The following is a 25,082-nucleotide window of genomic DNA, read 5'->3' on the forward strand; positions in this document are numbered from 1 at the left end:
GCCTATGAAAGGGGCAGGTCAGAGATATAGACCATGTTATGAGCAAAACTTTGGCCTGAGTACGAGAAGTGGCTGACCACTTGTAGACCCTAGCCGTTCAAAACTCTAAATATGAATCGGAGTCAGATCGAGGCCGAGAATTAGTTTGGCCTCTTGGGAAAGTTAAGGTTTTGAGTGTCAATGTGAGGTCATATATTTATCCGCCTTATATAAAGAAACTTATTTTCTAGTAAAGTTGTTCTAATGGAATTGAACTAGAATCAACACCTTTTTGCATGCATCTTTTCCATTCTTTAACATTATATTTCATTACATGCAATAAATTTCATGAAATCTAAAAGTGCGTCGAATTCAAAACTCTAGTACAGAGCCTGATGGACAATGAAGAATTAGAATTTTTTAAAGACATTAAGGATTCGAAAGGGGAAGATGTTTGTGGCTCCGAAGAGGGAACTAAGGAAGGGAACCTATCAAAAATTCGTCCCTATATCCCCGAAAGTGTTCTGAATAACTAGACTGTGTAGGAAATCCCTGTAGTATTTAGGACTATTTCAGAGTAATGTTCAAAACACATCTATTGCTCTAGGCCTAGGAGTAATAGGGATCTTTTTGTGAAAAAGCACATGTCCACTATTTTTATTTCAATGAAAACAATACATCTTTGTGTCCCACTTGGCAGATATTCTACTTTTTTTCTCTTTTTTTCTCATGCTCATACTATACATTTAATCATTCTTAAATTCATTTGTTTCTTGGGTCTCCTTTTATTCGTATGATAAGTCTCCTGATATCAATAATATGAGCAACACTGTTGTTAACTCAGAGTCTCCTTTCGAGCAGGATATGTGTCTAAAGGAACCTCAAAAATTTAAAGATGATTTAGATTGTAACTTGTCTCCTGATTTGTTAAGGATGGCAAAGCAAGATGAGAATCAGATCCTACCTCATGAAGAGACAGTGGAAATTGTGAGCTTAAGGGATGAACCAGAAAAGAAATAGGTGAAAATCGAAACTTGTATCACTGCAGAGACAAGGCGAGACCTCGTTGAGTTACTCCAAGAATTCAAAGATCTCTTCGCATAGTCGTATCAAGACATGCCTGGTCTAAGTACTGATATCGTGGTACACCGGCTTCTCGTAAAGGAAAAATGCAAGCCGATCCAGCAGAACCTTCGAAGGATGAGGCCCGACGTATTGTTGAAAATAAAAGAAGAGGTCAAAAAATAATTTGAAGCTGGTTTCCTACAAGTAGCCAAATACTCGGAGTGGGTAGCCAATATAGTCTCTGTCCTTAAGAAAGATGGGAAAGTACGAACGTGTATAGACTACATGGATTTAAACAAAGCCAGTCCGAAGGATAATTTTTTGTTTCTTCACATCGATACCTTAGTGGACAACATGGCAGGCCATTCACTATTTTCCTTCATCGATGGTTTCTCCCGATACAACCAGATAAAGATGCATCGGAAAGATATGAAGAAGACCACATTTGTGACAATGTAGGGAACATTTTGTTATAAAATGATGTCATTCAGACTGAAAAATACGGGAGTAACATATCAAAGAGCCATGGTAACTTTGTTCCATGATATGATGCATAAAGAAATCGAGGTTTATGTCAATGATATGATCACAAAATCTCGGACAAAAAAGGATCATGTGAAAGTCTTAAGGAAACTATTTTTGAGGTTAAAAAAATTACAGCTAAAACTGAATCCAGCAAAATGCACTTTCGAAGCCACATCGGGTAAACTGTTGGGGTTTGTAGTTAGCGAGAAAGGGATCGAGATCAACCCAAATAAAGTCAAGACTATATAGGAGTTACCACTGCCGTGTTTCTAAAAGGAGGTTCGGGGTTACTTAAGGAGATTAAATTAAATTGCCTGATTCATTTCACAACTAACTGAGAAGTGTGACCCCATATTCCGTCTCCTTAAGAAACATGACCCATGTGTATAGGATGAGGAATGCCAAAAGATTTTTGACAAGGTCAAACATTACTTGTCCAATGTCCCAGTGCTGATGTAACACCCCTAACCCGTATCTGTCGCCGGATTAGGGTTACGAGGCATTATCGAACAAAATATAGTTCATCACGATCATTTATTACAATTCATGCACAATTTACCATTTATGTCCATACCTAGATAAGCATCCAATAAATTATAAAACATATTCGTACTTTGCCATCACAAACCGTACCTAAACAACCAATATGCAAGCAATCACTAATACATAATTTAGTTTATGGGAATATATGCATTATGGTAAAAACACATCCATCAACTAAATAGTTACTTAACCAAAACATATAACCAATACACCATACATATATATCACGAAACATACTTCCCAAAATGAGCTTATACTATGACCGAGTATACACAAATATTGACATCATTATCAAGCCATTTTCGTATGGCCACATATATACAAATCAAAAGAACCATATCGAAACTAGTCTATACATGCCATAAGTCGAAAGTACAAACTTTTAAAGTACTGAAATAGCGATCGATAGTGTAACGATATTCCTGTATGGTCCCTGAACTCGAGCTAGCTTTCAAAATCTATAAAACAATAAAAAGACACACAAAGTAAGCTTTGACAGCTTAGTAAGTCATAAGCAATTAATTCAACACGAGAACATATATAAATTAATTCAAAATAGGTTGAAATTTAGCTAATATCACATACATTTATAAAATCATTTAACTCATCTATTCCAAATTACCATATTAAATCACTTCACTTACCTTTTTTATTTCAATAAACATATAAACCTCATACGTACCTGAGCCATTCAGCTCAAATTCACATTCGGATTCGTTAAGTACACACAGAAATTATATAAAGCTCATACAATGCCATATCCCAGATATGGTCTTACATGTTAACGCATATCGATGCCACTGTCCCAGACAGGGTCTTATACGAATCATATAAGATGCTAATGTCCCAGACATGGTCTTACACGTTTTCTTACTTCGATGCCAATGTCCCAGACATGGTCTTACATGAAATTACACCTCAGAAGTCCTAATATCATGTCATCAATATCAAATACATTTTCTAAGGTTCATTCGGAGTTATAGACTTCTTAATTAAATCATTTCATGTACGAAACCAGTCATCCAATGCTTAAATCAATTCAGCGATATATATATATTCATATACGAACCAAATTTGGCAATGTATATCTATATACAAATCAATTCGGCAATGTATAACCATATACGAATCAAGTTCGGCAATGTATAATCATATACAAATTAAATTCAGCAATGTATAACCATATATAAATCAATTCGCAACTTATATCCATATACAATTCAATTTCAACAATGTATAACCATGTACAAGTTAATTTCAAGAATATATAATCATATACAAATCAATTCGCAACTTATATCCATATACAATTCAATTTCAACAATGTATAACCATATACAAATTAATTTCAGCAATGTACAATCATATACAAATCAATTCGCAACTTATATCCATATGCAAATCAATTTTGACAATGTATAACTCTAAACAATTCAATTGAGCAATATATAAAACAATCAAATTCAGCAATGTATATCTATAATTAATCAAATTCAGCAATGTATAAAACATATACATTTAAATTTAAAAACATTTATTTACTTATGAACTTACCTTGTTTTCGGGATAAACGGAATGGATCGACTATTCGATAACCTTTGATTTTCCCCGATCTAAATCAGATTTCTTTCATTCTTGATCTATATACATTAAAAATTAACTCATTTATTAATCAAATCATTCAATTCAGTCCACAAACACATATTTGGGCATTTTTATACTTTATCCCCTAAAGTTCCACATTTATTCAATTTAGTCCCTATTTCACAAATACACAAAATTCATGCAATTTAATACCTTCCTAAGCTAGCCGAATTTTTCTAGTGCACATATCAGCTCATATTTATTATTTATTCACACATTAAACAACACATTTTCACAAATAAATCCCTATTTGACATTTTTGTCAAAAATCACTTAACAAAATATGATAATCTATCAACAAATATCCATTTTTCATCATCAAACTTTTAAAAGCTTAAACATTCATCAATGGCACTTCACAAAATCATCAACAAACTCGAAAATTAGGGCACGGGCTACCTAATACTCGATGCAACGATCACAGTAACATAAAAATCATCAAAAACCGAATAAAAGTCATACCTTAATCAAGAATTAAAGGTGCCGAACCCTAAAGCTTGAAGATAGCTTTCTTTTTGTTCAAAATTTGGTGCAAAAAAATGATACATGGCCACCATTTTGTTTTGTTTTAATTTAATTAAACTTAAATCACAAATTACCTAATTAACCTTAATGAAATAACATTAAATATATATAACAGTTGTCCATAAATGCCCACTTCCACAACCAATGGTCTAATATCATCATAAGGACCTTTGGTTTAATAAATCATAGCAATTAAATACATTTAACATATAGAATGCCACTTTTGCATTTTATGCGATTAAGTCTTTTTTTCTCAAATTGAGCTATTAAACGATAAAATTAAATCACGAAACTTTCACACATATATAATCACATGCTATAAACACTAAAAATAATATTAAAATAATTTTACAACCTCAAATTTATGGTTCCGAAACCACTATTTTGATTTAGCTAAAATCGGGTTGTTACAGCTGATGCCACCTAGCCCAGATAAACCATTGATACTATACTTGGCAGTATTTGGAAATTCTACGGGATGCGTACTTGGCCAACATGATAAGTTAGGGGGGAAAGAAAGAGCAATCTATTACCTTAACAAGAAGTTTACTGAATGCAAGACAAGATATTCACCAATTGAGAAGTTGTGCTACGCCTTAATTTGGACAACTCGGAGGCTGAAACAATACATATTGTACCATACGACTTAGCTCATCTCAAAGATGGTCCTTTAAAGTACATGATGAAGTCAACCGCGTTGAATGGAAGAATGGCTTGATGGTAAATTTTGCTCTTCGCATTTGATATAATGTATGTAAACTAGAAGGCAGTAAAAGGGGAGTGCAATAGCGGATTTCCTAGCTAGCAGAGCTTTAGAAGATTACGAGCCTTTAAATTTTGATTTCTCATACGAGGATCTGATGTATGTTGCAACCATTGAAGAAGGTGCTCCAGAAAAATATCCCTGGAAACTAAATTTTGACAAAGCCTCAAATGCCATGGGTAACAAAATTGGGGTAGTCCTGGTATCCTCAGACGGAGATCATTATCCTTTCACCAGTAAACTTGAATTTGATTGTACAAATAACATGGAAGAATACGAAGCATGTATCATAGGTATTCGCGCAGCTATAGAACACAATATCAAGGTGCTGGAGGTATATGGGGATTCTGCACTAGTGATCTATCAACTCAAAGATGAATAGGAGAAGATAGATCCCAAGTTGATCGATTATCGAAGGCTGGTCCTTGAGTTAATTAAGGAGTTTGATGACATCACCTTTTGCTAGAGGTATATGTATCATAGGTATTCGTGCAGCTACAGAACACAAGATCAATGTGTTGGAGGTAGGTATATGTATCATAGGTATTCGTGTAGCTATAGAACACAAGATCAAGCTACTGGAGATATATGGGGATTCTGCACTAGTGATCTATCAACTCAAAGGTAAATAGGAGATGAGAGATCCCAAGTTGATCGATTATCGAAGGCTGGTCCTTGAGTTAATTAAGGAGTTTGATGACATCACCTTTTGCTACCTCCCGTGAGATGAAAATCAGATGGTTGATGCATTGGCTACCTTAGCTTCTATGGACGAAGTGAATAAACAAGAGAATGTAAAACCTATCCAAATAAGTATTTATGAGGCTCTGACCCATTGTTACAACATCGAGGAAGAAGAAAAGGATGATCACCCTTGGTACTACGACATATTATGATATGTAAATAACCGTAAATACCCTGAGCAGGTAATTGAAATGATAAAAGGAGACTCATGATTGGCCAAGGAGTATGTCCTAGATAGGGAGATCCTATACAAAAGAAGAAAGGATTAGGTGTTACTAAGATGTATAGATTCCGTCGAGGCCAAGAAAATCCTAGAAGAAACCCGTGAAGGTGTTTGTGGAACACATGTTAATGGTTTTACAATGGCCAGGCAAATCATGATATTTGAATATCTTTTGTCCTTCATGGAAGGAGATTGCATCAATTATGCCACGAGGTGTCATAAATGCCAAATTTATGGAGATAAAATTCATGCATCTCTCTCACCTCTTCATGTTATGACTTCTCCATAGCCTTTCTCTATGTAGGGCATGGATGTCATTAGGCTGATCTGGCCAAAATCTTCCAATGGGCATCGATTCATCTTTGTGGTCATCAACTACTACACAAAGTGGGTAGAGGTCGCTTCTTATACCAATGTCACTAAATCGGTAGTTAGTAAATTCTTGAAGAAAGAGATCATATGTCGATAGAGAATGCCAAAAAGGATCATATCTGACAACGTATTGAATTTGAACAACAATATGTTATCGAAAGTCTACAGTAAATTCAAGATCAAACATCACACTCATCACCATATCACCCAAAAATAAATGGTGCAGTAGAGGCAGCAAATAAGAACATTAAGAAGATCGTGAGGAAAATGACAGACTTATAAATATTGGCATGAGAAATTACCATTTGCCATCTATGCTTATCGAACGTTTGTCAAAACCTCCACTGAGGCAACGCCTATCTCATTGGTTTATGGAATGGAGGCGGTTTTGCCCATTGAATTCAACAATCCTTCTCTTTGAGTTTTATCAAAGTTGAAGTTAGATGAAGCAGAATGGTTCCAATCTCGATATGATCAGTTGAACTTGATCGAAGAGAAAAGGCTAAAAGCTATTCGTCATGGTCAGATGTACCAAAAACGAATGATGCGAGCTTATGACAAAAAGGTTTGCCCTAGAGAATTCCATGAAGGGGACCTGGTGTTGAAAAATCATTCCCACATAAAAGGATTTTAGAGGAAAATGGATGTCGAATTGGAAAGGACCTTATGTGGTAAAAACGACCTTTTTTTGGAGAAGCATTAATTTTGACCGAAATGGATGGCAGAGGTTTGTCCAACCCTGTGAATTCAGATTCAATCAAGAGGTATTTCACCTTTAAAAAAAAGGGAGAGACCAAGGCGAAAACCCGCAAAGGGCATCTTGAGACCAAAAGAGTTTTGAATGGAAAACTCAAAAAGGGTGGCTCAAATTTTGAGGGAAGATTGGCATGTGGTAGACTTGTCTCTTTAAAAGTAACAAAGAGAAAAAAAAATTTGCATCTTGGAGCATCAATGAAGCACTTTAGACCTCCTAGACACATATCAAGATCAAAATGGTCTTCAAGAAGTTTGTGTGGAGAAGCTTATACTGCGATATCTGGGGCACCTAGTCTCATTTTTAACCATTTTGTGTTTTAGCAATGTTTACTACTCTGATTAATCTTTTCATTTAGAGCCATGCTCTCAATAAAATTTAGTTTTGTTTATTGTTACGAACTTGTTCAAGCATTTTTACATAGAAATAACGATTAATAGACTAACAATATTAAACTAAAAGGATTTCTACATGTTGCTCTGAAAGATCTCTAAATAGTACAGAGACTTGAAATAGGACCACTAGTTAGAATTAACCAAATTTGAAGGTTGGAAAGATCATGGAACAAATAGTCCAAATTGTGATTACCTCTTCGGGTTTCATGTCAAAGATACCAGATCTGAACAAGAAGACATAGTAACACATCAGTGCTAGATCCTTGACGAACAACGAGCAATGTCAACCTAAGCACTAAAAACAGGATCATTCTAAAAAATGTCATTCTGCATTCATACAAATATCATTCATATACATCTAGTTAGAAGCATTTGATTCATTCTGATCATAACATCCTAATTGCTTGGCATAAAATATAGGCCTATGAAACGGATTCTACAGGTCTTGTTCCCCAGAGAACGGTGTAACAGACCAATGAAACCACAGATCCTATACCCTTGAAGTTGCAATGGGTCGGATTGAACCTACTATAGCAAATCTTATATCCTTGAAGTTGCAGTGGAGCAAGATAAAACTACAAATCCTATATCCCTGAAGTCGCAGTGGATCGGATTAAAGTTACAATTCATATACTCCTGAAGTTGAAGTAGGTCGGAATAAAACTATGAGGGTGAATCTTATCTCCTGAAGTTGCAATAGAGCAAGATGAAGCTACAAATATTATACCCCTAAAATTGTAGTGGGTTGGAATGAAACTATGATAGAAAATCTTATCTCCCTAAAGTTGCAGTAGAGCAAGATGAAGCTACAAATCCTATATCCCTAAAGTTGCAGTGGATCAGATTGAAGCTACAATTTTTATACTCCTGAAGTTGTAATGGGTCAAAGTAATTCTACTATAGTGAATCTTATCTCCCTGAAGTTGCAGTGGACTAGATTGAAGCTACAAATCTTATACCCCTGAAGTTGTAGTGGGTTGGATTGAAAATACAACAAACAATATACCCCTGAAGTTGCAGTGAGTCGTATTAAATCTACCATAGCGAATTTTATCTCCCTAAAGTTGCAGTGAAGCAGATTGAAGCTACAAATCCTATACCCCTAAAGTTACAGTGGCTCAGATTGGATCTACCATAGCGAATCTTATCTCCCTGAAATTGCAGTGGAGCAAATTGAAACTACAAATCTTATACCCCTGAAGTTGCAGTGGGTCGGATTGATTCTACTATACCGAATCTTATCTCCTTAAATTTACAGTGGAGTATATTTAAGCTAGAAATCTTATACCTCTGAAGTTGTAGTGGATTGGATTGAAACTATAACAACAAATCTTATCTCCTTGAAGTTACAATGGAGTAAGATGAAACTATAACACTAAATCTTGCCTAAAGAAGTCGAGATTCGACAGGACCAAAAATAATTGGCCCTTCTTAGGATCTTTGCTCCATTCTCATTACACGACAACGAGTAAAGAGAGGCAGCTATAATGGCCCAAATCTATCCGGCCCAGACAAAAACAAGTAAATAAAAATAATAAAAGTCTATTTACAAGCCCAAAACCCTAAATACCCAAAATCTAAAAACTAAACAAGAAACCCTAGCCACCTTTAAGACTTCACCAGCCGCCGCTGCTCCTCTCCACATCAACAGGCGCATTGCCCGAGGTCTACCTTCCTTTCACCGAAATGGCAAGGTATGGTTTCCCATCACCGTTGACTGTCCCAAACACTTTCAAAAAAGGGAAAAAAACATAAACAAGAAGTAGAGAAATAAAAGTAGGAAAACATAGAGAAAGAAAAGAAAATGTATATTTTGTAATATATGTTTGGCTATAAAAGTCGAAGACGACTGTAAACAAAAAGAAAAAAAGAAATCAAATGCAAAAAAACGAAGTTTAAAAAAAAGATAGTTTATTTTATTTTTTTATTTCGAAAAAATAAGAATAAACACAAAGTTGAAATTTTTACCTCTTAAAAGCCGTCGTCAAGAACCACCTTCAATTTGAGAAGCCAAGAGGTTCCGTTGAGGGCCTCGCCGGAGAAGGAAAAAATCGAAAAAAAATTTTCTTCTTCCTTTTTCTTTTTTTCGCCAATCTCGACCTTTTTTGGGTGTTTCATCCTTAAATCTAACTCTAAGGTTTCGAAAGGATTCTAAAAAGGTTCTTTTTTATTTTTCAACAACCGTAGGCAGTGGTCATCAGTGCCAATGATCGGTGGCCACGGCGGCGTGCGGCAGCCTTGTGGTCGAAGCGAGAGAAGGAGAGTTTCAGAGAAAAAGAAGAAAAAGAGAAAAAAAATTGAAAATCTAAAACCAAATGATTTTTTCTGGAATTTTTTATTTATATAGTCCTCTAAAACGATGTCGTTTTGGGCTTGGCTTCAGACGCCCAAAACGACGCCGTTTTGGCACAACCTAAAAATCTGACCCAAATAGTCTCAGGGTCCGCGTGTTTTCTCACTGATGGTCTATTTTTCATTTTGGTCCTTCTGCATTTTTACCTTTTTTTAATTTCATCCTATTTCCTTTTTATTTTATTCTATTTTTCCCTTTTATTTTATTCTTGCGCAATTTAGTCCATTGACCCACTGTTGACCCACTAAGGAAATGACACGTGTTAATGTGTTCTGGATAATTGTATTTTGAGTCTCTGTACTTTTCTATCTCATTTTAATTTAATCCTTTATACTATATTTCTTTATAATTTAGGCTTTTAATTTTGTTATATTTTCAAATTTAATCCTTTATTTCCCTTTTCTTTGTTTTTTTAATTCATGCTTTAAATTTTGTTTAAATTTTAATTCAATCCTTTATTTATTAAAGTTAGGGGCAATTTACATAAAAAAAGCCCTTTTTTAAATTACCGAAATGGATCCAATATTTAATTATTTACCGGAATGGGCCATTTTCTGGCAAATCGCGTCCACGTCGTAGCGATGTCGGGGATGCCACAAGAAGTCGCTGCCACGTCAAGAAAGCACGACGACGTGACTGCTGACTTGCCTCACAGTGAATGAAAAGGTAACGGTCAAAAATTTGACCGTTGCCCCCAACGGTAAAAAAAAACTATAAATACCCCCATCCCTTTTTTTTCACAAACTAATCCTCTCTCAAATTTCCTCTGAATTTCCTCTAAATTTGCTCTCAATTTGCTCTCAAATTCCTTCCAAATTTCTCTCAAATCCATATTTAATCTCAATTTGCTCTCAAGTTCCTCTTAAATTTCTCTTAACTCTCTTTTTTAAAATAATTTTAAAAATTTTGTTTTAAATGGCCGGAGAATTGACTCGTCGTGATAAGCATCACATATCGGTGGAACAAATGAAAATGGTAAGTGTTAAATTTAATTTCTAAATATTATTTAAGAATTTTTTGTTTATGCATTTTTAGATAATTATTAATTTATTATTTATTATAAAAGTCTGTAGATCGGGTATTGGAATGCAATATCCAGAATATGCATGCTCCTCCATCATCGTTGGTAGAGAACTACCTGCGGGAAGCGGGTTTTTGGCATGTGGCGACGGTAGACCGGGGATGAAGGTGGACCCGAAACTAATCAGTGCGTTGATCAAGAGGTGGAGACCCGAGACGCACACATTCCATCTTCCATGTGGAGAGTGCACTATCACTCTAGAAGATGTCAGTCTACAATTGGGATTACCGGTGGACGGGTACCCAGTCACCGGGTCTGCCCAATCTAGCGATTGGGAGGCAGTGTGCTACGAGCTTTTGGGCGCTATTCCGGAGAAAATGGATGGAGGTAAGATCGAGATGGGATGGTTACGTGACACATTCCCTGATCCAGATGAAGATTCAACCGAAATTGAAAGAATCCAATATGCTCGGGCATACATTCTTCAATTAATTGGAGGTTATCTGATGCCTGACACGTCACGGAGCCGCGTACATCTAAGATGGCTGCTGAAACTCTTTGATTTTAGAGGAGCTGATTAATTGAGTTAGAGGTCTGCCGTCTTGGCAACGTTATATCGGGAGATGTACGGGGCGACGCGACCGAGGAGAGCAAAAATCAGAGGTTGTCTGTCACTACTACAGTTATGGGCACGGTTTCGCTTTCCATTTCTACGTCCTCGAGTGGACCACCCATATACATTCCCACTCATAACGAGGTAAATTTTATATTAGATTTTACAATTATTATGTATATTTTAAAAAATAAAAGTATGTTAAAAATTTATTTAATTAGGTGGAACCATCCAGCAAGTCATGCTCGATTACCTACCTCTCTTGAAGATATACGGCTTCTATTGGACCAAAGGTCGGAAGTACAAGTAAGTATTAAATAAAATAGATATTTCCATACATTCGCTAGTCGATTCGTATTTAGTATTTAATATTTAGTATTATGTATATAACTAATATTTCTATCATGTTCATATAGTTTCAATAGACACCATACGAGGATCTGGCAATTCGGGCAGTAATTCCGGAAGAGTTCTTACAAAATCCACAAGCTTGGCACGTAAAAGTCATGTTGATCAACTACGCAACCGTGGAGTCACACCAGTCAGACAGAGTGCTACGACAGTTTGGATGTAGACAACCGATTCTCGTAGATCCTAAAGTGTTTGACGATCAACACAAAGTCGACCTTCGGCAATTGGATACGGATTGGCCGAGATACTGGTCCGAGTACATGGAAATGTGGAAAGATCGGTATGAATATATACCTACTCGAGAACTAATCATCGTTTTGGAGTTAGCGTTCGTTCCAGAATACATGCCATGGTTTAGGATCCATGGCAAGCTGTATTTATTGACGCCAGAGGAGAGGCAGCGGCAAATACATGTCGAAAGAGAAAGGCGCGGGCCTCTAAATCCAAGACGACAAGACGACGAAAGCAGACCCTCAACGAGGCCCAGACATTCACCCGGCTCATCATCAGCGGCCATGCAATCACCAGGCCCAACGAGAGCACCGACACAATCACCCGACGCAGCAGTTCAACCGATGATACCCACGCAACCGCCTTTTCAAATGATGCAGGTTGAAGCTAAATGCCCGGTTCAGCTCCATTTCCTGTTATGCCGAGTGGACCGCCGATGTATAGGCCAGCAGCGCACGAGGGATCGCAAGAAGGGCTGTCGGGGAGCTCTCATTTTTACCAATCCCCACCAACGTATGGGTTTCAAACACCGTCGCCATTCGTGATGCAAACACCTCCATATACACTATTCTTTGAGGGTGGATCATCATCCCAAGTCCGACAACCAGATGCCGTACCAGAAGAACTAGAATCCCCGCCGGAGGAACAACAACTGCCGCCGGAAGCTAGAGAAATGAGGAATCCATCGTGTAACCGTCGACGGCCGCCATGTGGCACTGAATCCCCCGGGCATAGACATTGATTGCCGTATTTAAATTTATTTGTACAAATATTTTGAATAATTTGATATTATTTGATGTAATAAAATAGAAATTTTTTTGAGTTATTTTGATATTATTTGATGTAATAAAATAGAAGTTTATTTGATGTAATAAAATAGAAGTTTATTTGATGTAATAAAATAGAAATTTTTTTGAGTTATTTTGATATTATTTGATGTATTATAATAGAAGTTTATTTGATGTAATAAAGTAGAAGTTTATTCTCCAACGCCTTTTGCTTAGCTATCCAAGCCTTGCGGTAAGAGCGCGTGTACCCCATTTGGCCACGAATATTGGAAATTAAAACTGTCACTGAATTCCTAGGATCTGCTTTAACCATGGGCAGTATCAAGCTAGCTAACATAGCTGAATCAATCTTGGGATGATCTTGTGAAACACCTATAAATCGAGTACATTAAATAATGCAACATTGCATAATAAAAGTATTATTCAGAAACCGTCAATACTGTACCTGCAGCACATGCATGTGGACCTTTGTACTTTTTAATCTCCCACAACCCTGTCCTTTTCCTTAACTAGGAGTAGATATTCCATGAACATGTGCCGTCTTGGACCGCACACTTCGTCTCAAACTTATCAGATTTGGATTTAACGACGGGGTAGTTAACGCCATTTTTGATGCTATGTTGTTTCAAAGCACCAATAAAACTATCATTGTTGGTAAACTGATTAGCAACTTCAAATTCACCGGAATCTACCCCTGAACTTGTACGATCACGCAACCGGTGTGGTAGATCTGGAAACTCTAACGCCTCATCTGCAGACAGATCGACATTATGCATGTGGGCTGGAGGTGAGTATGCTCTGAATCGTGGATTTTCTTCTTCATCTAAACTCCTTTCAGCATCTTCAGGTTTTGTTAGAATAGGCTCTGGTTCAGAAAATAAGCCAACTTCTGCACCATCCGACCCGGGCTCTTAAGGTGGATCCACATCGAAGTCATCTTCTAACCCATAATCATCTGCAGCGTACGAGGTCCCCTCACCGGTTGACGTCGTAGGGAGTACATCATCCCTTCTTCTAGGCATTTGATACCCAATTGGATCTAGATTGCCACCCACTAGAACTTGATGTTGTTCCCCAGTACGTATTTCCAGCATCAAACATTGAGCCACCGATGTACATGTCTCATCCACCGACAGAGTGTCTTGCAGGGGATGTGCATTTGACACCGCTACCAAACATGGGCTATTCCATATTTTCTAACCCGCTAACCGAGTATCGGCCAGGGGTCGTGTATACATCTCGAACACCGGTCGCAAGTACATCATTTGGCGATGTAAATTGTACATATAACTTAATATAAGGTGCTCCACTAGCAAGATGAGTCTGCACCATTGCCTCCAAGCTACGAGCACCTTTTATGTTGAACGAGTCATATGTCACCGGATCAACAGAAGAACAAAATCGATATGTGATAAACAGAACTTTCATTGGCGCCGTTCCGAAAATTTTACGCCTAATTCTTTTACGAAGTTCTGTCAAATCTATGTTCGTTAAAACCAATGCACCGTATTTCTCGACAAAAAACAACACCATTCTCGGTATGGCAAACCTCACCATCGTAGTAAATAACAAGACTAATACGCTCACTCATATTTGAAACTCTAACCTTCTTAGCCTCTCTAAATTGTTTCATTGTGACTTATGCATTCGAGAACATTTTTGCCTCATTTATAGCCTCACCCAAACATGCTATCAGAGTAAAAGCGCGCCCACGCGCGATTTCACAAATTCTTCTCATAAAGCGTACTGGTAGAAGCGATTTTATACAATTTGCTCAGAAACGTCAACTCGAAATTATTTTTTCCAGGACCAACTGTAGCAAAAGCGCGTCCACGAGGGCACGATTTCAGAAATTCTTCTCAAATAGCATCCTGCTTGAAACGTTTTTTATACTATTTGCTCAGAAACGTCAACTCGAAATAATTTTTTCAGGACCTACTGTAGTAAAAGCGCGTCCACGTGGGCGCGATTTAACAAATTCTTCTCATAAAGCATCCTGGTAAAAGTGATTTTATACTATTTGCTCAGAAACGTCAACTCGAAATTCTTTCTTCCAAGACCTAAAAACCCTAAAAAGCCTGAACCCCAAACCCTAAAAGCCAAAAAAACCTAACGTGAGAAAAACGACAAAATCGCGTCCCCCGAAACGCACTACGTGGTATGAAGTCGCGGCTACGTCAGCGCGCTGACGTGGACGCGATTTGCTGGAAAATGGCCCATTCCGATAAATAATTAAATACCGGGCCCATTTCGGTAATTTAAAAAAAAAGGGCTTTTTTGTGTAAATTGCCCTAAAGTTATCCCATTTATTTCTTCTTTTAATTTCTAGCATTTATAATTTGTGCTATTTATATTCTTGCCCATGAATTTCCTGATTGTTTTATTTTGGTCTTTTATTTTTAATTATTGATACTATTAATATTATTAAGTAATCATTGTTGTTAATTAATATTAATTTTGTTAAAATTCGCTCAAAGAATCAATATTTTATGAATGTAATTATATTATTATCATGCATTTTATATTATTTCACTATTAGTATTATTATATAATATTATTAATTGAATTTTTTATTTTTTATTTGTACTCATTATATTATTGTCATTTTATTTTATTTTTATGTTATTTTGTTAATAGCATAATTTTTCCATCATCATACATTGTAAATAATTGATACATACACTCATTCATTTTTCGCATAAGCACATAAAAATAATAATTAAGACCAAGGCAATATTTTTTATTTTGAGGATTTGAGAAATTGTGCCTCAATTATCGGGTACAATTTTCTCCTTGAATCGAAATAATCGAACGTCCCTTATCTTTTTTAATAAAAATAATTAAAAATTATAATATAATTAAATGGTAAGCGTTTTTATTTTCGAGAATTTGAGATTTTTGTGCCCCAACTTACGGGACATGATTTTTCATCTTGATTGACCCAAAATAAGAACATTTCCTCATTAAAAAATTCAATTTAGATCGGGAGTTTTTCAATACCATCAAATAACATCATGTAAAGAGAGACATTATTTTAAATTCTCTTCAAATTTTCGATTTGTGACTTCAAGACATTAAGTAATCACCTAGGTACTAATTTTGGGCGTTATGAGGGTGCTAACCCTTCGTCATACGTAACCGACTCCCGAACCCATTTCCTGGATTTTGTAGACCAAAAATTATCATTTTAATAAATCTAACATTTTATTAAAATGATCAAGTTTTGAGGTGATCCAATCACACCTAAATAAAAAGGATTGGTGGCAACTCTATTTTCATTTTAAAATAAAAAGCCGATTTCAAAAAAAGTTTCGACAATATATTTCTAAATTTATTAAATCTTGAACTAGAATAACAATTAAGTTTTACATGAGTATTAAAGTAAAGTATAGTAGTAGTTCATATCGTATATAGTACGGAGAGTCACCAAGGATGGAAGCTTAAGATATAAAAGGAAGTTGGGACAGAGTTAGTTGCAGGGTGTATATATTGTATGTAGTTAAGTTCTTTTATGTATTTTGGCATTGAAGGAAGGTATTTGTAGAAGGAGGTTGGCTTGTTGTGGAGCTCAAACATCAAATACTCTACTATATAGTACATATGGTACTGTGGTAGGATGTCAGCTAGGAACATTGTTGGAGTCAATGTGAGGTAACTAGGTGGAGTGATGTCAAGTGTACGAAGGTGATGGATTGATGGGTGTTGGCAAATTCTTTTCCATATATATCTTTTAAGGATTGCATGGGCCCACCTCATGTAACATGGCATTTGCTGTGGTAAGGACTAAGCCTTTGGTGAGGTCGAGTTTTGCTAAATTCTATCTTCAAGAGTTAGGTGATGTACGACGAGAGTTTGACTCAATTAGGAAGAACAATTGCCCGTTAGACGAAAGGCAAGTTAAAAAATTACATGGGTTGAGTCGAAGCACTAGTGAGGCTTTGGAATTTCTGATGAGGCCCAAAGAGACCTCCAAAGCATCATGATTAATGCTTTGATTGTTGCGCCTTAACGCTAACTGTTCTTAGACATACGTGTTAGCACATTTTCAAAATCAATTGGAAAATGATCTATTAATGGATCAAAACAATACTTTTATTTTGAATGGTGATAACATTGTTCAAACATTTGAACAAACTTCTATCCAATAGAAGCATTATGACCATTCGAGAGAGCCTTCTCAAACCAAAAAGTTGTGTTATTGAATCCAACAATTACTTTTAAAAGGTCGAATTGAAATGATTTCTTGAAACCAATAAGTGTAACTTTAAAAGTGATGTCATTTTAAAAAGCCACTTAGGCACGTATTGGTGCATTATAAATAGACAATAAGTTTGGAGAATTAAAATTTAATTCATTCCATCCTATTTTTTAGTGCAATTTTTTAGTAAAAAAGTATTCTTTCTTTTTCATGATATATATTTAATTTGAGATATGGAATTATTTGTTTATTAGTAACTAAAATTTGGATATTATTGATGAGACATTGTTTTAAGTGTATTCATTGCTAAAAATAAAAGTTTGTAGATGATCATATAATATGAATAATCTTGGTTGTTTTAAAACTAATAATAGTCATAAGCTAAGTGGGTTTTATATAAGATTGCAAATTTTTTAATCCATGTTATAAAAGTTGGACTAGAAGTGGTTTTGATTGGAAATGAAATAAGTCATATGCAATATGCATTATTAGTTTTTCTAGTTAAGGTAGAATAGTGGAAAGCATTAGTTGATATCACAAAATCACTTTTTTGGCGTGAAATCTTCTAGTGGAAATGTGAACGTGATAATCATATATTTGAAGACAAGATCATATCATGTTTCTGATGGTGGACATGGTATTTATATATGCTTGGTTATGATCTATAATCTCTTGATTCTATAATTTTGAGATATAGTAAAATTTTGAAATTCACTTTAGAAGTCATTAATCAAATATCTAGTGAGTACGGAAATAGCAATATTTATGCTATTTGACCCATTTAGGTGATGGGCATGGTTTTGATTATGGTAACAAAATGACTAAAAAATGTCCACAATAAAGAGTGTAAAAAATGTGTGATGTTATAGTCAAATAATTGGACAATTGATCGTCCTCTAATGTGATTATGTACAAAAATATATGAAACACCCTTGGTTTGTTGAGAAATAATATTCTTTGAGTATGCATACATGATAAGTTTTAAAGGTCATCTATTGACTAACAATTTTAAGGTTTTGTTCGCCTTCACCTCTATTTTGGTGTGAAAAAAAATTACTGGAAAATAAACATTGAGAATACAATGAAGCCGAATGACTGTTAACATTTTTCACTAACAGAAATAGTCCACTGAGCATTGAGTGGAGCATAATAAGAGTATCAATTTCTATAAAGAACTTCTACAGTAATTCTTTATAAAACAATCTAGGAATATTAGAAGATGGAAGAGAATAAAAAGAAACTTTTGTTTCTCAAATTTTTATGTGATTTTTATGTGTTTTGCAAATGAAATTTCACTCATATTTATAGGACCTCCATCAGTTAGTAGAATCGGGTTAGTTGTTACTTCCTAAAAATCGGGATAGTAGAATCAGGTTTGTGAAACGAGAGTGGTCACACCCTGATTTTTAAGATTATATTTGTGCATTTGATAAATAAATGAGTTACTAGTCTAATGATTAAGTGTTAGTGAAATTGTATTTAAAACTCGAGTTTGATTCCCTTCTCTTGCATCATTTTTATTATTTTCCAAATTTTGCTTCAAACCCTAGTAAGTGTCATGACTTGTTTTAAAATAAATGTTTTGTTAACTGCATTTTTGCCCAAAACCTAGGGTGTCGCCCCTTGCATAGAAACCCTAATATATAACATATTTTTTTGTTATTTTTAGCCTCTTTTGATCATTTTTGCTCTCTTATTGTCGCCCCTATCATTTTTTCCTCTCTTCCTCCTTACTTCTTATTTGTGTCGTACCATTGTTCATATTCTCCTCTTGTTTTTCTATTTTTTGTTCATCTCTTCTCCTATCTCTTTGGTTGAATTTTTGCTACTGATTTTTCTTCTATTGTCACACCCTTTTTTCCCACTTTTCTTTCATTTTTGTTGCTGAAATCAGCCTCCTATCTTGGCCGACTGAAGTGTTCATCCATTTTCTATTGATTCGTTATTCCAAATCTAGAAACTTGGAGGTGTAAGTTGTTTAGATCTAACTTGATTTTGTTTTTCTTTTCTTTTTCACGGTGGTGGTCGAATCTATAGAGTACTAATTTTGTGAATTTTTCTTTGTCAAAGGTCTAGTTCTGAATCCCTCAGATCTCTAGTGAAGTTTGAGCCCATTCATATTTTTGTCTAATCAGTAGAAGTGTAAGTGATCTCGAAAGCTCAGATATGAAGTTTGGGTTGTTTCTTTGATTTAGCTGGACCCTATAAGATGGTTAAGGGTTGAATTTTAATGTTCGTTCTCTATGCTGGGTACATATCTGGGAGGTGTCGATTCAAATCTAAATTGTAGAGGTGTTCTGGACAATTGTTAATGCTTTTCGGATGTGCATTGAGGCGTGTGTCCTATTCATGAGTGAATCATGTGATTTGGTGATAATCGAATGCATGTGTATATAAATCATGTTGAACCGAATTTTTTTGTGTGTACCCTTAAGCTTTGTCGAATGTATAGTGTCCTCTGAAGTGGCCAAATGTGATGTGTGTTAATTTGGGGTGCTTGCCGAATGTATTTATGTTTATTTTGTAGTCGGTCGAATGTGCCTAAAGGTTTGTCTGCTATGACTGAGTATGTATAGAATACTAATGTATGATATGGAATTGTTATCACATGTTTACTGAATGCATGAGGACATGTTGTTGCTTCTGTGTCTATTGATTGCATGACTGAAAGCATGCCATTGTTTTTTATATTTATCGAATGCATGAAAGGAATGCCACTGCCACTGATTTATTGATCGCATGTTAAAACATGCCACGGTTCTGCATTGTATCTGATTCTGTCATGCATGTTATGACATTCTATTGCGTGGGGTTGGGAAGATTGGTAACAGAGGAGTTCTACGGAGTTCTAGCAGTTTATCCGCAATATAGGAGTTCTGGCGGTTCGTCCACAAACCTTTTACTAGTGATTTAACTGTAAATTACTGGCTACTGGTGGTTTGTCCACAATGAGCTACGACTCTTACTATTATGGTGTGTACGGATGGATGAGTTCTAAATAACTCATGGTGTGTAACGGATGGATGGGGAGGAAATTGCACTGACATTCATGGACATGTACATACATTTTGAGAACTCTGTGATTCTGTATATTCTGAAACACTGTGATCTCTGACACTGTCATTACTGTTATCTTTGTTTACTTTCATGCTTTTGTGATCTTTGGTATTCTGATTTCTTATGAATAAGACTCACATTGAGCTTTCAAGTTCACCCCCTTAGTTTACTTCCTACAGATAACCCTCAAAGATAAAATCAAACTCGACATACGGAGGTTTAGTCTCGGTTTTATTTTATAAGGCAAATTTTAAAGTCTACTTTATTTTATTATGGTTTTTGGAGCTATAATCTTGTTAATTATAGATTGTGGCATGGGCGTGTTTGTTTTCATTTAGGATTTTATTGCATGCATGCAACTTTGTTAAAAATCGAACGACACTAAAAATTGGCTTAAATTTTCTAAAACACGGTTTTCATTTAAGACCAAAGGCACCACCTTTTCCGCAGCATAATATTGCAAATTGAAGTTTTAAAAAGGCAATTTGACAAAAACAATTAAGCTATCTTTCAAACAACACAACTTTTAAATAAATTGGACTTCAATTATAGATGGCCTATTAATCTAACGTTTTAAATCTAAAGCAACCACGCTAAGTTTTCTAAATTGATCAAAATAGTGGTTTTTAAACTAAACGAATTTAATTGGTCATTTCAATGGCTAATGTAGTCTTCAGAATTCGTCAATAACATCTAGGCTGGGTTTGGGAAGTTACATGTAATCATTCATTAGAATCCATTTTATTATGTATTCTTTGAGTGAAAGAATATATTGAGATCATTTACTCAAACACTTTGTGTGCGTTGCTTTTCTGTGGCTATTCTGCTCTTTTGTGCTTTCTTTCATTGTGAGTTTGCTTCCGCTATAATTTTGGTGCCTTGGAGGATTTCTGTGAGAATCCTGACTTTGCGAGAGTTAGGTTGACTTAAGCGCATTTGAAGTGAAGAAATCGCCTAAGGTTACACAGATTACGAGACTAAAAGTCTAACCCTGTAACACATATACATGTATATATATCGAAATAGGTATTGGTATGTTTAATTTATTTAATTTTTTATATATATTCAGAGATTATAATTTATATTTAAATTTAAATAATGTCAACTCAATACTAATTTTGAAGAAGGTGTAAAAAGGAAATGAGACTAAATGAGACAATTTAGATTGAAAGATTAGTTTAATTTTAAATTTCATCCTTCTTAGTTACAGACATTGAGAAGTAATCCTTTTAATTTGTCATAATTCAATTGTCATATTTTATGAAAATTGAGAAGTTAGTTGATTAGGTAACCTTTTTCATTAAATCGTTAATTTGGAAATCAACAATTCGATATTTTATATGCAGAAAATTGATAAAATCAACAATTCAATAATTTATATGCAACAAAGTAGCCAAACTCATCTATTCAAAGTTCATGTGTATACCAACTGGACTAATTTCTCAATTTTCATAAAGCACTAAGACAAAATTTTGATAAATTAAAGGTGACTAACTTCACAATTTTCATAATTAAACCTCGGAAGATCCTTTAAGACATAGCCCTTTTCGCTTCACTTTTATGAATCACAAAATTAGATATGACAAGAAAAGACATACCTATCATAATCTATGTAACACAATTTTAATGCATCAAAATGCAAATTAGCATACAACACAAAACAATTATGACATGAAACGATATCACAAAAATTACATAAATACATGGATTACAAGGTTTTCAATCAATACCCAGAAAGTAAGAATACAGGTGCAATCTGATCATAAGAAAAAGAGAACTGCTTTATTCTCAAGGTAAATTAAAATGGGAAGTGATTCGTCATCCACTGAACTCTAAGGCATTTCTCACACTCACAGTTTTTTCTTCATTTTTCTTCCTTTTCATTTTCCCATGTTGAGTTCTGCTTGTCACAATATGTATGACCTTTAGCGAGGGGGGCAAGGATGCTGCTAGGTAGGGCAAGTATAATTCAATACTGCCATGGACTTGAGTCCTTACTTTTTCAACTATTTCAATTTTGGAGGATAGCCCTTTATATATTTTGTGGAGCCACAAAGCTGGAACCAGGTCTTTCATGGCTGTTAAAAGCCTGTCAAGCACTTGAGGTGAAGCAGCAAGAAAGATAATCCCAGTCTGCTTTCTCTCTCATATCCAGCTTTTGTTCGAACATCTATAATCATGTATGCTTGTGCGTATAAGGACCCTTGAAGGCTACGAAACACTTAAAACATCATCGTGCCACCCACCTCAAAACCGTTCTAATTAAGGGTCCTTTCTGTTTCAGTTCAATCGCACACATTGTCACATTACTCTCCAGCTATGCTGCTGCAACATTTTTTTTCTTTTAGTACTTATGTTTAATATGTGTAGGGTGAGTGTTCAATCAAATCCGAGTCAAATGAAAAGATTATGAGTTATTTAAGTTGACGAGTCTCATTTTTTCATCTTAACTTAACTTGATTTTTTTTCGAATCAAGTCAAGTGAAATAAAATTGAATTGAGTCCAAAGAAATTGTTCAAAGTGAATTAAAACTATTAGACATGTCAAATTAAAATCTTGTTAACAATATGACTAATTCCAAGCTAAAGCACATAAATTTGAAATCATATATATTTGAAAACTCTTTAAAGCAAAATAAGAAAAAAAAGTACTTTAGTATGATAAACTTTATTTAATAATTTACTTGTTTAAGACCTCAAATTTATCATTTTAAATTTTTTAAAATATATATATAATTTAACACTTCTATATAATTTTTAATTTTTTTGAAATCATCGATAATTTTTATAAAATTTGAAATTTTTAATAAATATTTTAATTTTTGAATGCTATTTTGAAATTTTAATAAATATAATGGATACCTACATCAATCTATCATTGAAGTTATTCAAGTTGTAAAATACAACTCACATTGAACTCAAAAAATCAAATTACTTATGAGATATGAGATGATTTGAAAAAATTAAATAACTTAATTTGATTTTTTTCCCCATTTTTTAGTTAAATTGAGTTTTGCTCCTCCCTCCAAGAATCCTGGTAAACTTTTAGGAAAAATAAACCATACCCGTATTCAACATTTACTTATAACCATGTAACATAGATCTCTAGAAAAGAAATTAGCAGTTAATCCAAGTGCAGGCACTTCACAATTCAGCCATATGACAGCTTCATAATCTATGTAATACACCCTTTCCAAAAAAACAACTGGAAGCAACCAAATCAAGCATAGCTAAAAAGGGCACTAATATTTGCAGTGATTACCTGAATTCGAGTGTCAAAGACGGGGTATATGTCTGCAGCAAGTACAACAAGATTTTTCTAGTTGAAACATCTTTAGAACTCATATCGTATCAATCAGCAAAAATGAAGTACCGGTAGCATTCACCAACATCCAGCAGATCAAAACTGGATGCAAACTTGGATTCATTTCTCTATCTATTTAGATGATTTAAAACATATAGCAAAAGAACCATCACCCAAAGCTAAGTTAGAATCATCACAAAACAAAGAGGAGATACTCAAGAGTATCTTAAATAAACAGGTTACAAGCCAATTGATCCTGAAAAGCTGAATTCTGATGTACAAAATAAAGTAAGTAGCACCACTTCTACATGCACTTGCTGTTAGATGGGAATAAGATAGTTAGCAAATCGACCTGCCATAAGCAAAAAGGCAAACCATAGTTAAAGTCGAATGCATATAGTTACCCAACCAATAAACGATGATATTATCTGCCAAATGATTTGAAAATTATGATGATATCCAGACAGTACAAGCAACTTGAGAGGATGAACCGTCTCCTTGTTCCTATAAAATGGTACTTAATAAACCAATCATCTATCTTCTACTCAAGCAATAGATTTCACACAGAGCTAAATCCAAATAATGTAATGCTCGAATGCACTGGCCTGTTATTGCCAAAGTGCTAATAAGATCAGCATTGGAATGTACGACCCTTTAGCTGATATTTAATAGTGCTCCATTTATGATAAGTGATAACTTTCTAGCTACTGTTGAGTGGCTTAAAGTGCAAAAACTGCTAAATAAAGCTAAACCCTAGTTCAAATTATGGAATTTTCAGCAATGGATGTGGTATAAAAGTGCGTAAACCAAGAAAAATCGATACCTTCAGCACAATTGTTGGCATCACGGGGAAGCTTGGAAACAAGGCAAGCCGATGCAACCGCACTGTGAACCGGTTGAAGAGTGCTCAGTTCTCGTCGAACCAACCTTTAACACAGAACCCAAAGGAACCAAAATCACCGTCCAGTGACATATACAAGGAAAAAAAAAACCCAATTCATTCTATTAACAAAGAAACATTTAAAAAAAGTATGGAGAAAGGCGGGTAGAAGGACGAGTGGAAGTGGAACGAAGTGAAGAATTGGGAACCGAAAATGAGATTCTTGATGCTGTTGCTGTTCTTAAGACTGGACGAAGAAATGAAGATCTTGCTGCAATTGTAGCTGCCATCTCTTCAAAACCCTGGTTCCCAAACCCGTAAATCTGCAGGCTACTTTGCTTGGTTTAACAGAAGAGCTGAACAAAACAAGCCCATTTGCTTGTAGTTGATTGAGCCCAATTCAATTGGTAAACCAAAACACCCAAATCAGAAAATAAAATGAAGCTAGCAAAGGTAGTTGCTAGCCTTCAAAATCATTCCCCTACTGGCTGGAACCTTCCATTCCAATGCATATCCCTTCGTACCTTTCGTACTTCAATTTAATTTTTACTCTCTTTTTTTTACAATTATATTTAAAAATAAAATTCAACCATATAATTAATAATTTTAAAATCAATATTTTATATAAATATATTTAGATTAAAATATGTCATGAGCTTTTTACAATTTTGGAATTTAGCCCCAATATTATAAT

At 35.0% G+C, this 25,082-nt stretch overlaps 1 protein-coding gene and 1 long non-coding RNA gene across 3 annotated transcripts; one reads left to right on the forward strand and one right to left on the reverse strand.

The window, feature by feature from the left end:
- Positions 1-18,610: 18,610 nt before the first annotated feature.
- Positions 18,611-20,360, forward strand: LOC105792458 (uncharacterized). Its single transcript, XR_001133306.2, has 2 exons — positions 18,611-19,116; positions 19,218-20,360. It is a non-coding gene; the product is annotated as an uncharacterized LOC105792458 (long non-coding RNA).
- Positions 20,361-21,886: 1,526 nt separating this feature from the next.
- LOC105792445 (uncharacterized) lies at positions 21,887-24,881 on the reverse strand. Of its 2 annotated transcripts, none has more exons than XR_008197642.1 (3): positions 24,332-24,803; positions 23,467-23,860; positions 21,887-22,529 (listed from the first exon to the last, which is right to left on the reverse strand). XR_008197642.1 is itself a non-coding variant. In XM_052633224.1 (3 exons), exons 1-3 carry the CDS (start codon positions 24,676-24,678, stop codon positions 23,829-23,831), a joined length of 276 nt encoding a protein of 91 aa, XP_052489184.1. In that variant the 5' UTR covers positions 24,679-24,881; the 3' UTR covers positions 23,273-23,828. The 2 variants fall into 2 exon arrangements, 1 of the variants encoding a protein (XP_052489184.1); XM_052633224.1 differs by lacking the exon at positions 21,887-22,529 and having other exon boundaries at positions 23,273-23,860; positions 24,332-24,438; positions 24,542-24,881.
- Positions 24,882-25,082: the final 201 nt, after the last annotated feature.

This window comes from Gossypium raimondii, chromosome 7, assembly GCF_025698545.1.
Source record: "Gossypium raimondii isolate GPD5lz chromosome 7, ASM2569854v1, whole genome shotgun sequence".
NCBI lineage: Eukaryota > Viridiplantae > Streptophyta > Magnoliopsida > Malvales > Malvaceae > Gossypium > Gossypium raimondii.